Source organism: Palaemon carinicauda, chromosome 1 (genome assembly GCF_036898095.1).
Source record: "Palaemon carinicauda isolate YSFRI2023 chromosome 1, ASM3689809v2, whole genome shotgun sequence".
Taxonomy (NCBI): domain Eukaryota; kingdom Metazoa; phylum Arthropoda; class Malacostraca; order Decapoda; family Palaemonidae; genus Palaemon; species Palaemon carinicauda.
In genome coordinates, this window is record NC_090725.1 from 91212072 (window position 1) to 91228875 (window position 16804).

Below are 16804 nucleotides of genomic sequence, written 5' to 3' on the forward strand. Positions count from 1 at the left end.
TCATCATCCGTTAATGAAAAACATTCATTACATCTATTATCAAAAGAACAAGGTTTTCCCCTACATTTAACACAAATATCATGTGGATCAACAGACCCTTTAGGGAGTCGAGTACGACACCCTTCACTAACACACTTACGAATAGCAGGGGAGGGGTCGGCCATTTTGAATGGTTAAGAGAAAGACCGACAACCAAAAAAAACAAAGGAAATATTAATAAATATAACCACAAACAAAAGGATTTCAAGATTAAATAAAAGAGAAAATGATTAACGATAGTTCAAACTCAAAGAAAACGTCCATCACCAAACAACTTCCCAACAGAGTAAGACAGCGAGAGCGAACTTCAATATGACAACCAGCTAGGCGGGCAGAAGAAGAACTGAAGTGGCTGGGTGTAGTTCCACCCGTAGTACCGCTAGGGCGCAGTTGTACACCTGCCATATCTACGATAGTGCGAGATTTTGAATTTCTGCCACGGCGTCAGGAGACTTCAGCTCTTATATAACTAGCGGGTAAGTTTTATATTTAAAATATGATAATAATAGTAGTATCAGTAATGATAATAATAAAAAAGCAATTTGGCAGTACAGAGAAGCAAGAAGCGTACACAAGACATCTTAATAGCAGGAAATAAGCCAGCTGTTAATATAGGCATGCAAAGCAATCACAATAATAACAAAACATTGGACACAAAAATAAAGCCAGAGTGCATAAAGCAAGAGGTAAGGTAAAGTAGAATCCTTTTTATAAAAGCATGCTACCACTACACTTGAACATGTGAGTACTGTAAACATAAGGAAAATGGGAACTGGCAACGACCAGTGTTGCCAGATATCGTACTTTTCAATCAATTGTTGTACAATAAGGCTTCCAAATGTTATACAATCATTAGAAAATCTGCAATTCATTGTAAATGTCGCACAAATTTGCTAATTAAATCAAAATGTCGTAGGTCGTACAGCACTGGGTCATACATCTGGCAGTGCTAGCAATGATCATACCGGAGTTTTATTCCTAGCCAACAGATGACATTACCAGTAAGTCCAAACGCCCATCAGCTGATGTTTATAAACGCAAGTCACAGCATTCTAGATTAGATTGCTTTAATTTTTACGAATACATTTTTAAAGTACCGGTAATAATACAATATCCTCCTGGCTAGTACAGTTTTAACGTGTTTGCCTAGCATTCGCATTGCAGCAGATCGATCCCCGCCCGGGACCGTGAGTTTAAGCTGTTTACTGGAGGCCACTGCTGTGGTAGGGCACCAAAGTGGGGGGTCGGGCTTGCCTGGCTGACATTCTGGTGAGCATCTATTTTGAAGGAATTGGAACTGAAACCAGACACCTTTAACCTTTAATACTAGCAATAAAATAAGGATGTATAGAGTTTAGGGTAGGTAAAAGTACTGAGTGTAAGTTGGGTTAGTGAGCTTCAGAGAGAAAATTAGCCTAGGCCTATTGGAGGTCTCAAACTTCACCTATGATGTATAAAATGCCGAGCGATTTCTTGAGCAAAAATTGTGGGGAAAAAAGTGCATCCTATATGCCATTAAATACGGTACTTTCCTGAGAATACGTTTTGGTTCAAAACTTGCTTGATGCTTTGTGATCAGACACTTCACTTATTTCTTCAGTGACTTTCAGATCACAGAACTTCTGTCATCTGCTTCATTCCTGCTCTTTCATCACTTAAGATGGTGGAAGAGGAACCTATGACCGTTCTCATTGCTTGTGTGCTACAAGATCTTTTCAAAAGCACCAAGATTTCTATGTTCCCTACAAAAAGGTCACCTCAAGCCTGTGCTCCACGATCGCCATTGCTCGCAGAAAATTTATGATCGGTTACCACGATCAGGAACCCTATGATGGTTTAGCATGATCAGAAACCTTATGGTTGTTCACTACTATTGGTTATCTTACAAAGGATTATCATGATTTGGAATTTTTGCTCAAATAGGCTATTTATTATGAAATTATGTTAATAAAATGTAAGGTAAATATCGTCTGGTTACATTTATTATCAGGCACCGTACGTAAGCCTACCAATGCACAGTAGTTGAAAAGACAATAGATTTGATATGTTTTGTGGTGCTTGACTCGCAAACTTTGTACAGCTTTGCACATACAGAAAATTTATTTTTTTAAACCAGCGACCACATAAATGAGGAATTGCACAATTCAAACAAGCATAATTCGGGACCATACCGTATAAGGTTTTAGGAGCTCATGCTCCTATTACCAGTACGCAGTTCCATACAAGACTGAGCACGAGAGCTGCTGGTCAGGATATTAGCAGCTGCCCTCGTCCCTCTCCTTTTTCGGGACGTTCCGGAGATGCTTTGAGGATACCATTGCATAAGATGTCCCTATTAGTTGATACCTGCCTCTTGACCTAGATTAACCCACACACAGAATGATCTTATGACATCAAGATCTTCCATCTCAGTCATGTTTGAAGGATTGGTGTGGCTTATTCTGCTACAGCAGCAGGATTGCCTGATGTAACTTCCCCCAGTGTGGCCATAACTACAATACGTGCAATTGACTACAGGTCATCATCTTTAGTAATCACATATCCCACTGATATGATGACGGCTGGGAAAAGGAAGAAGAGGTTGGTTCCCCCCTCCCCTCCTAAGGCCATTTTGACCTCTCCTTCAGAGTAAGAGTCTTTGGTTGCTGGCCATCTCCTGAAGGTGAAAAGGGAGCACTTCTCCTGTGCTCAACCACTGGTATCCCATTCACACAAGCTTGAAAAGGGTACTGCCAGTTCTCGCTGGGAACAGTCACTAGTTGAGAGCACAAAGTGCATCCAGACCCCCTTCCATGGCAGAATCTCCAGAGCCTTTTTGAGAAGGACAAGACAGAACCTCAGAGAGGCATAAACTCTCACGAGGTCCAGAAGATGTGGGTCATGGGTGCCTTGCAAGTATGGTAGTCCAGGATGAGCCTCCAGGCTTCTTCAGCAACAGACTTTTCTGGTGGAAAAGTCCTTAGTGGGACGGCTGACTGGTGATCGAACTCGCCATTTTATTCAGGTTTGCCCTACAAACACCATTAAAGATGAAGTTAGTGAGACAAGCAATCATGAGAAACAACTTTATGATCTCGATAGATATGCGAGACACACACTCAGATCTCTGTCCATCATTCATTGAGAAAGCTCCTTCGGTTTTCCATCTGGGGCAAGGTTTACCAATGCAAAGTTCTGTGCTTTGGATGGGCAACTGCCCCTTTGGTATTCACGAGTCTTTAAACTTGTTACGGTATGGGCACATGCCAATGGGATCAGGTTACTAAGGTACCTGGACAATTGGCTGGTCCTTTTGAACTTCAAGAGAGAAGTCGGGCCTCACACCTGAGCAGACAATGGAATACCCGTGCATGCACATAGATAAGGTGGCTGGAAGGGTGTTTCCTGTCAGACAACTAGATTGCCAGATTTAGGAGGATAGCACACCTGCTCCTCCATCAAAAGCATCTTCCAGCTCAACAATGACAACAACTGTTGAGTCACTTGGCATTCTTATGAAAACTTGTCCCTCTGAGTCGGCTGCATTTAGTATCTCTCTCGGGGTGCCTCAAGAGACACTGGAACCAGAGCAGTGACTCTACTTGCCATACAGTTCCAAAGAATCAGAAAAGATCTAATCTCCATTGATGACTAAAGGATGAGAATCTTTGGAAAAGTGTTCAATGAGAATGCCTCCTCCCAGAACTACTCCCATTCTCAAATGCTTCAAATAAAGGCTGGAGAGCCCATCTGTTGAATCAGGTGGTGGCTGAACATGATCTCAGGTGGAGAAGAACATGCACATCAACCTGCTGGTAATGAAGGCAGCTCTAACATAGCACTGCAATCATTTCAACAGTACCTCATAGGCCACTGTATAGCATTGATGAGTGACAACATTACCGTAGTGGCATACGTCAGCACTTTTGCCAGTTGACAAGGTAAACTCGCAAATAGGCATTGAAAACTGGCTTGAAGCTGTTGGCAAGATTCATTCCAAGCAAAAGGAATGTAATTGCTGACAAGCTCAGTTACCATGAACAAGTTGTAGGGTCAGATTAGTCCCTTCATCCTCAAGTGGCAAGGAAGATTTTGACTTTGTGGGATTCCGCAATGATCGACCTACCGTATTTGCAACAAGGCTGAACAACAAGCTGTCAGTGTATTGTTCGCCAGTTCCAGATCAGGCAGCAAAATTGGAGATGCCCTTCAATACCTTTGTGATGGCTTAGACATTTATGCTTTTCTGCTATTCTGCCCAATTCACAGAATAATCAACAAACTATGGTCAGCTCCAAACCTCAGGATAATGTTGATAGCAACCAAGTGGCCACAAGCAAAATGGTTCCCTAGCCTTTTCAAGCTGTTGAACGAGACTTTGCAGGAGTTGCCCCATTCACCCAACTTTCTATGTTTACCGCACATGCAGAGAAACCACAACTCGTTGACATCCCTGTTGCTTCACGAGTAAAGATTATCCATCATCTCAGAACAAGAAGCCTTTCATAAGGCTCGGCACAGATGTCTGGATACCTCCATGGCAGTATAACAGGTCTAGTGGCCAGTCTTTTGTGGTTGTTGTCATCGAAGAGGTATCTCTCCTCTTGGAGCTTCTACAGTATTTCTTTAATTGTGAACTTCCTCATTTTCCTACAAAGAGAAAACTCCTTTCAGTCTTGGTGGTAAAAGGCTTTCATTCAGCCTTTAGCCAGGTTTTTAGATTGAGTGGTGTAGACCTTTACTCTTCCTGGGAGCTGTCAATGGTAACGAGAAATTTGAGAAGTCCTGTACTCCTCGGGAAATGAAACCTCCCACTTGAACTGTAACCAAGGTTCTCAGGTCCCTAAAAAGGGCTCCATATCAATCATTAAAACACACGTTGGATAACAAACTTACTCTGCCTCACAATCTAGATGTCTAAAGGAGTATCTAGGAGTGCAGGAATGTGAAGTTTTTGTAGAAGAAGGGTGTTAGTAAATAAAGAATTTGAGGCTTTATGAGAGGATCTCAAATCTGTAACAAGCTGTGCACCATCAGAACCATTAATGAATGGAACACTATACCCTCTGACAGGACTTGAGAAGTCAGGCTATGATAGAAATAGGGCACATAACAAAAGAATTACTGCCTGGAAGTGGAGACTTCCAGGCCTTCTGGAATCACAAAAGAAGCTAAAGTTGGGTTTTTTTTTTTTAGTTTTTTAGCTCATCACTATTAAAACTGAAATTTCACAAAATTGTGTTCGGGGCTGGCACGTCATTATCATCATCATCCCCACTATAATCAACTACCCTAGTCTTCCCTGGATCTCCCTCTGAACTAAGAAAAGTTTCCTTTGGTCGGCAACCACTGAAACACTTTTACATGAGTGAGGCCTTTGCAATCATCTCAACGGTTATCTATATCACAAGACAAAGAGAATCCAGATCATGATTTCCCAGAAATGATTCCCTTGACCAATATACACAGTAGTTACTAACAAATCCTAAATAAGATATCTTTAAAAACAGTAAGAAACTAACTATCACGAGAATGGGGCTGTGTCAAACCAATGTAACACAGAGACAGAAAAGATAAAGGACCTGTGACTTGATAAGCCTCAGTGGTATCCCCTAACTGCTTGATTGTTTCATTACTTTATTAGAGGCATAAGTCTATTGAAAGGAAAGAAAACTGGAATTTTTTTAGTTTTACAACAAAGTGTCAATAAAATCAAGTTTCCAGAGAGAAGCCATATGAACATCAGAGGAGGTTTATAGAAATTAAGAAAAGTTGCTTCACATCCAGGTTATTTGTTTACAGTGAGAGTTACTTCTTTAATCAAACTAAGTCTTATACAAAAGGATCAAAATAATTTGCATACTTGTGTGATATGGGAATTCTAGTCTTGAAAGAAGCTTGTTTTAGTATGAAAATTAACTTCCAATCACTTCTGATTATTACCCAGGTCTCATATGAATATAGATAGTTGCCACTAAAATTAGCAATACCTTCTATATGCTCTATGCATGTGTATAGATCTCTGGGTATGTATATATGCTATGCATGTTTATAGATCTCTGGGTATGTATATATGCTATGCATGTTTATAGATCTCTGGCTATGTATATATGCTATGCATGTTTATAGATCTCTGGCTATGTATATATGCTATGCATGTTTATAGATCTCTGGGTATGTATCTCATCAGGAATATACCTAGAAAGGCATAGACCCACTTTCAATGTATAAAACTGAAGAGATTTACTGAATTGCACTGCAATAAAGTACTTTGAAATCAGTTTTGTTCATGCAGAATTTTCGCTGAGTTCACTCAAGATACTTTGCGTAAATTTATGTCTGTTTGATGGTACACTCGGGCACACTATTCTATCTATTTCTCTTCCACTTGTTTTGTTAAAGTTTTTATAGTTTATATATGAGTTATTTATTTTAATGTTGTTACTGTTCTTGAAATATTTTATTTTTCATTGTTTCCTTTCCTCACTGGGCTATTTTCTCTGTTGGAGCCCCCTGGCTTATAGCATCCTGCTTTTCCAACTAGGGTTGTAGCTTAGCAATTAATAATGATAATAACAACTTCTGAAAAATCGGCATACCATTTTGCCTCTCACTTATTATGTTTTAAATGAATAATCGACTTCACTGGCCATCACTCATGATAATGCTTTTATTTACTAATTTAATATTATTCCTTTTATTTCTTATTTCTCATTCAAAAGTGTACATGTAATAATTATCGTTACCATTCACGTATCAAAATTCTGTAGGACTAATGGTATTATAACATAGCATATATACCTCTTATTAATTAAAAAAGTTTTTTTTCTCTTTTCAATTTTTTTTTTTTTTTATTGGCAATCAGTAAAAGATAACATGTAAGACAATGATTAATATGTTTACATGTACTAATAAACTACTAGTATGCAATTTTGTGATAAATCCTTTCACCATATGTATGACAATTATTACAGGTCCTTTTTGAAAAACCTCTAACAATGTCTTTTTTTTTTAGTTACATTTCCGTGCGAGTTCAACCACTTAGTGTAATAGTGGACATGTCACTTTGTTACTGCCAGACAAACTGCTCTAATTGACATGTATCCACGTAACAGTGGATCACTATACACACATTCTGTTTACGGATTTGGTTGGGGGGAAAAAACTACGGCTAAAATTGAAAATATGCGAATTTACGACCTCGCGAACATAGAATTTTCATGCCAACGAATTTAAATGATACCACAGTACTATAATTGTTTTATTTTCATTAACATCCCAAGAAGTAGTGCAAAGAAAATTATTCTTTATCAGTTTTGTAATCATCTAACAGAACTTCATGTCACTTAAGTTACATTTTCATCTTTGATACACAGTCAGAAGTTGAGAAAACTATTACCATATACCTGTGAATGTAACTTTTAAGGGAATTCAAAAGGCAACGTATGGAAATTTTGATTTTCCATCCTGATTAAGAACCTTTGATATCTACAGTTTTTAAGTTATTGAATCAAACCTAATGAAAATATTTTGTATCAATTTGGTTTTAATTCAGTATGGGAAGTGCAGATTTTTTAGTATTATTAGTACCTGTATACACTCAAGGTTTATAAACATTGAAAAATAAAATCATATGAAGTTGACTTATTTTTAATAACTACTGTATTCTTATTGCAGGCAAGGGAACTCTATGAAACTGCTAGTCTTTTGGGCCATGGTTGGGCAACCTACAACTTAGCTGTTATGTTAATTGAAGGTCAAGGAGGTATCAGTGATAGTATAAAGGCTCATTCGTTGATTATAAAAGCAGCAAAACTTGGTGTGAAGAGAGCTCAGATGGCTCTTGAACAGATGCAAAAGCCAAAAGAAGACCAAGGTAAGCTAGAAATAATTTTTTATAGTTTGGTTACCTTCTATTTTCTTTTATTTCAGTGAAACTTACCCAGGACTCAAATTGTTATCATCTTGATAATTTACAAAAAACAGCCACAACCAATCTACCCCATTCACCAAAATACAAGAACTCCTTATGGTGAGTGATGCTGGCTGCTATTCTACCGGTAACACCAAAGCTTTCTAAATCCCGATAATAAATACAACAGCAATACCGCCATACCTCAAAGTTCATTATTTTGGTTATTTGCTAGGGAGACCCCAGATATCATTTAATTGATTTATTTTTTCCAGGACACTCTCAGCATCTCATCTGTCGTGATCAGTGTGCTTTTCAATGTTTTGTTTTGCTTTTCCCCAATTCATAAGGACTTGAAAATTACTGTACGTAATTTATATAAAACATATGTTTCATTTCAATTGTATTTTTTTCTGCCAAGTCAAAAACTCCAGTTTTAGATTATAAGGAGTATTTTCTTTCAACCTTTTCCTTATACAGTAATTATTTTTTCCATACCTTTTCAGCTCTTCTACTGTACTGTATACTGCTGTTGTAATAAAGTAATACTTTCCATAATAATAATAATAATAATAATAATAATAATAATAATAATAATAATAATAATAATAATAATGATAATAATAACCATGATAATAACAGTAAAAAATTAATGAAAGAGCAAACAAAACGGATTTTGAAGCAAAGCGAAAAATCTATTTTTGGGTGAGATGGCCATGTCGTCCTGATGGAAGGTTCCTTTAGGCAGCTTTCTAAGGGATATTTGGCTACAGTGATACTCCCAGAGAATTGACAATAGGTCTCCAGAATTCTAACTCCTGGCGCAAGTATCCTTAAAAGTTTTCTCAAGGATATCGCATAATATCAGGGGACGTAATTCTTGATACGACACATGGCAATCTTCACCCTGAATAGAGTTTTCACTCTGAGGGGGAAGAGTGGCGAAATTGAAGGGGAGCTGTCATCATCCCCAGAGGATTCCTTTCCCGTACTACTACAGGGTCCAATATGGCTCCCATTCCTTGTAGCAATTAAGCATGGTGGCTACAGATAGAGTAGTTTTGGGTGGGGATTGATGTACAATCATTTTCTTAGAAAAGGAGGGTGGGTCCATCAGGACGACATGGCCATCTCACCCAAAAATAGATTTTTCGCTTTGTTTCAAAATCCGTTTTTTGGGCTCAAGCCATGTCGTCCTGATGGAAGCTTACCAGAAAATTACTTGAAAGTACTGTATCTGTGGGTTTGTATAAGTGCCTTAACCTTGGGTCAGCTTCTATATGGTCATCCAGACCACATAAATATATAACGTTACCGTTATACGTCATATCCACTAAGCTTGGAACAATCTTAGGGCTTCCTGCCCCTGCAGGGAAATGTCATCCTCGACTATAGAAGCAGCAAGGTTTGTATATATATTGGAACAAATATAATTATCATTCAATTATTTTGTTCACACGTATATGCACCTTCAAGTATAAACTTTACTTTAGGAAATTAAGTAAAAAACTCCGTCTAATTTTATTCAGCTACTTTGGGGCGAATAGGATGCAAATACACCTTCAACATTTATTTGAAGACAACATAAATGTAACAACTAGTGTATTAAATTAGAATCAGTATTATACATCCAACATATAAAAGGTATAGATATTTATCACCTGAAAGGGGAGAAATATCATTAGCCACTCCAAATCAGTTGAAAAATTATTAAGATAATTTCACTGTAAATGTTGGATAAGTATCAACACTGCGTACAAGTGTACACATGGCACTGGTGTCATTGGTATGATTCTGCACCTATAAAGAACAGTCCTAGTGTCACTAGGGTGACACTTAATAAAAGGTATTACACTGCAAGCTGTTAACACCTTTTCACCCAAACTGAAACAGTCCCAAACAGTTCACTGTTCATCGCAGCACTAGACAACAGGTTTGACAATACTACCTGCCGCCACCACAAAATGCTCTAAGTCGTGCACTTGCTTCGCATAATGTTTATAGAAGACTCTACAGGATTTCCAACCAGTGTATGAGCGGAGTCTCTCAAAGTCCATATACTGAAAAAAGTTCAGTGAGGAAGCAATCTTTCTCGGATCATGACCTGCGGGTGTACTATCAGGATCCGCTCTGCGAATGAAGTAGGTGAGCTTCGCCCTCAGTTGTTTCAGGGATAAGTTTGATCCTGAGCAATTCGCTACAAAACAAAGAATTGGGTAGCCATATTGGATCCTGTAGTAGTACGGGAAGGGGATCCTCTGGGTAACCTTGATGACAGCTCCCCTTCAATTTTGCCACTCTTCCCTATCAGAGTGAAAACTCTATTCGGGGTGAAGATTGCCATGTGTCGTATCAAGAAATACGTCCCCTGATATTATGCGATATCCTTGAGATAAATTTTAAGGATACTCGCGCCAGGAGTTAGAATTCTGGAGACCTATGGTCAATTCTCTGGGAGTATCACTGTAGCCAAATATCCCTTAGAAAGCTGCCTAAAGGAACCTTCCATCAGGATGACATGGCTTGAGCCTAAAAATAAACAGTAACTTCATAGCTAACCCTTGCAGACTATTCTGAGCTGAACTCATGGCATATAAAGATATTACCAATAAAGATCATTAAAACAGGTCCTAAATGCATGCAGTACAGTTTATGTTAAGTAATTACCCTCAAATACTTGAATAATTTTCTTTTAGATAATAAAGGTGTTATTTCAGATTGAAAAATAAGGATATCAGAATTTATAAAATTTCTGCTTAGTAATCGCATGGCTTTTGTTTTCAAATTTTCTTTTTCAAGTAAGCATAATCGTCTCCTCCTACGCCTATTAATGAAAAACAGCCATCTTTAAATGTATTTTGTTCCAACACGGTTACTTACCTAGAACTACCTTCTTAGGAGTTACTGGCTAACTCTACCTAACCGACCAGCTTTTTGTATATTTTATCTCCCTCTTCTCGTTTTCTACGGGGTCAACCTCTGGCAGTGTGGTACATGCCCAAGGCAACCCCGGGGTCAGGCAGCGTGATATCTCAGGTCGACTCTCCAGTAAGTTTCTGGTTGCGACGTGATATACATCTCGCCGCGCTCTCTCTTACCTGTGCGACCCTCGTGTCCCCCAATCCTTTGTGCTTACCGCGTGTTGCCCACGTGTTTTTCATTTCACTTTCCCGTTCATCCTTGTGTCTCTTGGTGTGTTAGCGTTGTGTTATGGAGCATCCTCGTCGTTGCCCTGGGCCTGTGGCTGGGAAGTCTTGCGGGGCTTTCCTCTCCAAGCCTGAGGTTGATCCCCACTCCCTGTGTTCCACGTGTAGGGGGAAAGCGTGTTCCCCTACCTCTACGTGCCCGGAATGTGCTGATTGGACTGAGATCCAGTGGGTGCGCTTCGGGACGAAGAAGAAGAAGGCAACTAAGAAGTTGCCTAAAGATTCAAGCATTTCTTCGCCTGCAGGTTCGCCAGACGATTCGGCAGACCGTAGCGCCCGCTCTTCTCCCCCTACCCAGCGTAGGGGACGAGGTAAGTCCGTTGCGGGGAAGAGGCCCATTGCCCTTCCCCAAGAGTCTGATTTTCCTGTGGGGAATGTGTCCAGTATGGGGCAGGCATGTGTGGGGCCTGAGTGGAGTGCAGAAGTGTGGGTAGGAGGCGAGGGCCTGGTGCCCGCAGGTCCCGTCGCCTCGGAAGATCATATGTGAGGTAGGCCGAGTGCCGATACTTCCCCTGCCTCATGGCGTGTTTCGAGTGCTTCGACCGCCGGGGGAGACACGGAGAAAGGTAGTTCGACGTCTTCGGACCCCGCCACGTGGGTGAAACCCAGGACTCCCTTCAGGTCTACCATTAGAGAGCAGGTAGATCAGTGGCTCTGTAAAGGACTCGCGGGGACCCCTCCGGCTCCCTCGGCTACGCTACCCCCCGTGTTTCTGCAACTGCCCGCACCTGAGAAACAACGTGATTTTCCCCCCACGGTCTTGGACGTGTCGGCCGGTCGGAGAGCTCCGTCCTCATCCTCGTCCTCGTCGTCATCGGACTCTTCGTCTTCTTCGTCATCAGAGGACGAAGACAGGAACCTGATCAAAAGGAAGAGGGAGAAATCCCAAAGGAAGAAAAAGTCTCGTTCTCACTCGAGGCATGGTAGGAAACGGTCGAAGTCTTCTAAGAAAAAAGCGAAGAGGAGTAAGTCAGAGGACTGGGTGAATGTCACAGTGCCCCGGAGCGAGCTGTTTAGGTTTTCCACAGCCGCGGCCGCTTCCGGGTGGCTCCCTAGAGCCTCGCCTTTGTTGTGTCACCCTCCTAGCTCCTCCTTCGACCTAGCCGCCTGGCGGGAGGGCTCGAACCGAGACCCCCGTGCTTTGTTTAACCCTACAGTAGCCTCCGCCCCTTCTTCCCTTAGGAAGGATATAAGGAGTATGAAGGAAGGCTTAGCGTCGACCACGGGCACCTTGGAGGCCTTCCTTAAGCACCAAGGGCGCCCGTCGGTCCGCATGGATCCCCCATCCACGGAGCCCCCCGTGGAACAAGGTACTCCCATGACGGATGCCTTTGTATCCACAGGGCAGACCATACCGCTGGCAGGCTCGGAGGACGTTGGTACTCCCATGACGGATGCCTTCGTCCCCACGGGGCAGTCCGTACCACTGGCAGGCCCGTCGGGCGTTGTTTTTCCCACCGTCACGGCTTACCCCCGTACGGAGGAACTGGTGTCGTTAGACCTGGTGGAAGGAGGGGAGTGCTCGACGGACGACATCTCCTCCTACCGTAAGGTACTGGCCCTCATCCGAAGACACCACCGGTTGGATGAGCCCAAGCCCTCAGCTGCAAAGGCAGTACTTTCCGGACTGTCCAGGATGATCAACAGTCCGGTACAACAAAAGCCATCTCTGTCTCTCCCTCTCGCTCAAGACGTGAAGCTGGGGATGGAACAGATCGATGGATACTTGGCAGGACTAGCAGAGGCCCCCAGAAGTCAGAGTTCCTCCAAACTTCTGCCGGGCCTAAAATCCCAGAAACGTTTTTACGTTCCCGAAGGGCATCGCGGCGGTCCCCGTGCGGTGGAAGCAGCGGTGTCCGCGCTGAACCAGGGAACCTCGGAAGACAAGGCATCCACAGCCCCCGTGTGCTTTTCCCCAACGGAAGCATCTATGATGGAGGACATGGCTCAGGACCTGGTCTACGTGTCCTCCTGGTTGGATTGGTGGTCGTGCTCTTTGGTGGGGTTTTAGGCATCACACGACCTCTCCCTTCCAGAAAATCAGGCCATGCTGCGGGACCTTGTTAGATCCGGGGGCAAGGCTTTCAAATCCTTATCGTCCCAGTCTCTGACGGTAGCTTTGAACTGGGTCCTGAGAAAAAGAGATACTGTTTTGAGCAAACTAATGCGGAAGTTGCATGACAGGGAAGCAAGGAGACTGAGAAATTCCTCCGTGTGGGGGAATGACATTTTCCCCATCAAGTTGGTAGAGGATACTGTGGAGAAGGTGAGGAAAGTGAGAGAGACGGATCCTAGGCCCCCGCCTATGAGGAAGACCACGTTTAGGAGAGCTCCAACGGACGTCCCTCACTCCTCACAGACCACACCCTTGCTTCCCAGAAGAGAACTTCCTTCAGCCCCTTGGCTTCAAGCCTCGCAACAGCCCACCCGTAGGACCACGGCAGGCCCTCAGTCAGCCTACAGACCCTCCTATGGTAACGCTAGGAGAGGTAGATCTGGCCGCTCCTCCAGGAGAAGGTAGGAGGAGAGGCCCCCTACTCCCGCAGGAGCCCCTAGTAGGGGGATGCCTCAGACATTTTTGGCAAGCATGGCGGGATCTCGGTGCGGATCCCTGGACGGTGATGGTCCTGAAGGAGGGCTACAGACTCCCGTTCCTGGAAGAGCCTCCCCCTCTCATCCCAGCCCAGAGGGCCGATTGGCTGGTTCCAAAGGACCCCTTGAAGAGGTTGGCGCTACAAGAGGAAGTAGCGACCATGATCAACAAGGGAGCTTTAGAGACAGTGGAGAACCCCGGCCCGGGTTTCTTCAGCAGGCTCTTCCTGGTGGAAAAATCGACAGGAGGGTGGAGGCCAGTCATAGATCTCTCAGCCCTCAACAAGTTCGTCTCAAAGACGGAATTCAAGATGGATACCCCCAAGACAGTGATTGCAGCCTTGAGGGAGGGGGATTTCCTCAAGTCTCTCGACCTCAAGGACGCCTACTTTCAAATCCCTGTACACCCCTCCAGCAGGAAGTTCCTCAGGATCAAGTGGGAGTCCAGGGTCCTGCAGTTCAAGACCCTGTGCTTTGGCCTCTCGACGGCCCCGCAAGTGTTCACGAGAGTGTTCGCCTCGATCTCGGCGTGGGCACACGAGAAAGGAATTCGACTACTCAGGTACCTGGACGACTGGTTGCTGCTTTCTGCCTCAAGGGAATAACTGAAGGAGCAAGGCGATATGTTGCTCGACCTCTGCAAGGTGTTAGGGATCACGGTCAACCTAGGGAAGTCCCAGCAAGTCTCCAGCACCAGGATGACTTGCTTGGGGATGGTCCTGGACACCCAGTTAGTAAGGGCCTTCCCCTCAGAAGAAAGGTTGGCCAACCTGGAACGTATCCTTCAACCCTTCCTGACGGGACAACCCAGGAGGGCCAAGGACTGGCAGAAGTTACTGGGTCACCTGGTTTCCCTGGAAAAATTAGTACCGCAAGGGAGACAGGCTCCACCCGGTACAGTGGAATCTAAAGGAGTCGTGGGTCCAAGGCAAGGAACCCCACAGAGTAGTGCCAGTCCTCCCGAAGACGAGAGACCCTTCTTTGGTGGAGCATCAGGTCAAACACGGAGAAGGGAATGCCCTTCGCTTCCAACCCCCCGGAGATGCTGTTGTTCACGGACGCATCGAAGGAGGGCTGGGGAGCGCACCTGCTGGGAAAATCAGCAAAAGGGCTGTGGTCTAGCGAGGAGGCGTCTCTCCATATAAACATCCCGGAGATGATAGCAGTTCTAAGGGCATGTCGACAGTTTGTACACTTACTGCGAGGGAACACTGTGGCGTTAATGTGCGACAACGCCACAGTAGTGGCGTATATAAAGAAGCAGGGAGGCATAAAGTCAAAGGTCCTCTGCGCCCTAGCCACGGAACTGTTGGAGTGGGCCACAGAAGAAGGGTTGGAACTGACGGCAAGGTTCATTCCAGGAAAGAGGAACGTGATGGCCGACGGCCTCAGCAGGGCGGGTCAGGTGATAGGTTCGGAGTGGACCCTACACCCGGAGGTAGCTCGAGCAGTCATCCTACTGTGGGGCTCCCCAGTGATAGACTTGTTCGCCACACGTCTGAATGCCCAACTCCCCGTGTTCTGTTCTCCAATCCCAGATTCGTCAGCAGCGTTCGAAGACGCCTTCCAACATCCCTGGGACGGTCTCGATGTGTACGCCTTCCCTCCCTTCAGTTTGATCAGGCAAGTGCTGAACAGAGTGAGAAGGTCGTCCAACCTGTCGATGACTTTAGTAGCGCCCTGGTGGCCGGAGAGAGACTGGTTCGCAGACCTAAAGGAATTAGCTCTTCGTCCTCCTTGGCCGCTTCCGGACAGGCCAGACCTCCTGCGACAACCTCACTTTCACAGGTGGCACGAAAACCCTCGATCCCTCCGCCTTCACGCGTGGAGGTTATCGAGAAGCTCCTGAAGAAAGAAGGATACTCATCGAGAACCGCGACAAGGATGTCTGGGTATCTACGGCATTCCTCGGCAGTTGTCTACCAGGCGAAGTGGGCAATCTTCCTGAAGTGGTGTGCATCCAAAAACATCAGGCCCTTAGGGGCGTCGATCCAGGACATTGCAGACTTTCTGGTGTACCTGAGAGACGACGTGGGTTCGTCCATCCCAGCCATCAAGGGAGTTCGAGCAGCCCTAGGTCAAGTCTTCCTCCCTAGAGGCACTGACTTGGGAGCCTCGAGGCACATCTCGATGCTCATCCGTAGTTTTGAGCAATCGTGTCCCCCCCAGGAGGTACGGGTTCTGCAGTGGGACTTGGCAAGAGTCCTCAAAGTTCTGTCAGAACCGCCCTCCGAACCTCTCAGGAACATTTTAGACAGAGAACTCACCCTTAAAGCAGCTTTTCTTTTAGCCCTGGCCTCGGCGAAAAGAGTTAGCGAGTTACACGGCCTCTCTTACGAGGTCTCACACTCCAAAGGGTGGAGGGAAGTTGTCTTTAGGTTTGTCCCTAGTTTTGTGGCGAAAACGCAGAACCCAGCGTGTTGGGATCCTCGGTTCGAGGGTTTTTCGGTGCCAGCCATCCCTCGATCCGGCAACCCTAAGGATCTCCTCTTATGTCCCGTACGAACTATAAGAAAATACCTGGAGAGGACTGAAGATTGCCGCCCTCAGATCAAAAATTTATTCATCTCAACAGGACGAGTGAAGAAACCAGTCTCGAAAAATTCCATCTCTTTTTGGCTGAGACAAGTGATAAAGAGAACCTACGAGGCTTCTGGGACCCCTCTACCTGGAAAACCGAGACCTCATGATATCAGGGCTCTGAGCACCTCTCTGGCTTTCGAGAAGAACATGGCTGTGGGTAAGATCCTGAAGGCTGGGACCTGGTCTAGACAGTCCACCTTCGCGGAACATTATCTAGAAGATTGTACGAGAAAATCCTTGGACAAGTTTTCTATTGGCCCGGTCGTGTCGGCCCTTCAAGAGATCTAAGGTCATAGCCACAGGGTAACCGGGGGTGTTAATGCCAAGAGACACTAGTACCTTCCTTAACCTTACCCCCCCCCTCCACTTTTTCCTTCCTTCCCCGGATCGAACGGGCCAGGAAGATGAGGAGAAGACCTTAATCACGGAAAGGTATAACCTTTTCAAGATATTGGTTTTGAAAAAGGTAAGACATTTAGACACTAAGTGAGTT

The 16804-nt window shown here is 44.3% G+C and overlaps 1 protein-coding gene across 1 annotated transcript in view; it reads left to right on the forward strand.

Moving 5' to 3' along the window:
* LOC137649857 (uncharacterized) overlaps positions 1-16804 on the forward strand; it is a 70269-nt gene that overhangs the window by 31226 nt on the left and 22239 nt on the right. Inside the window, exon 5 of the mRNA XM_068382801.1 lies at positions 7696-7894. Coding sequence (XP_068238902.1) covers positions 7696-7894 — 199 coding nt within the window. The remainder of the gene's footprint in view (positions 1-7695; positions 7895-16804) is intronic.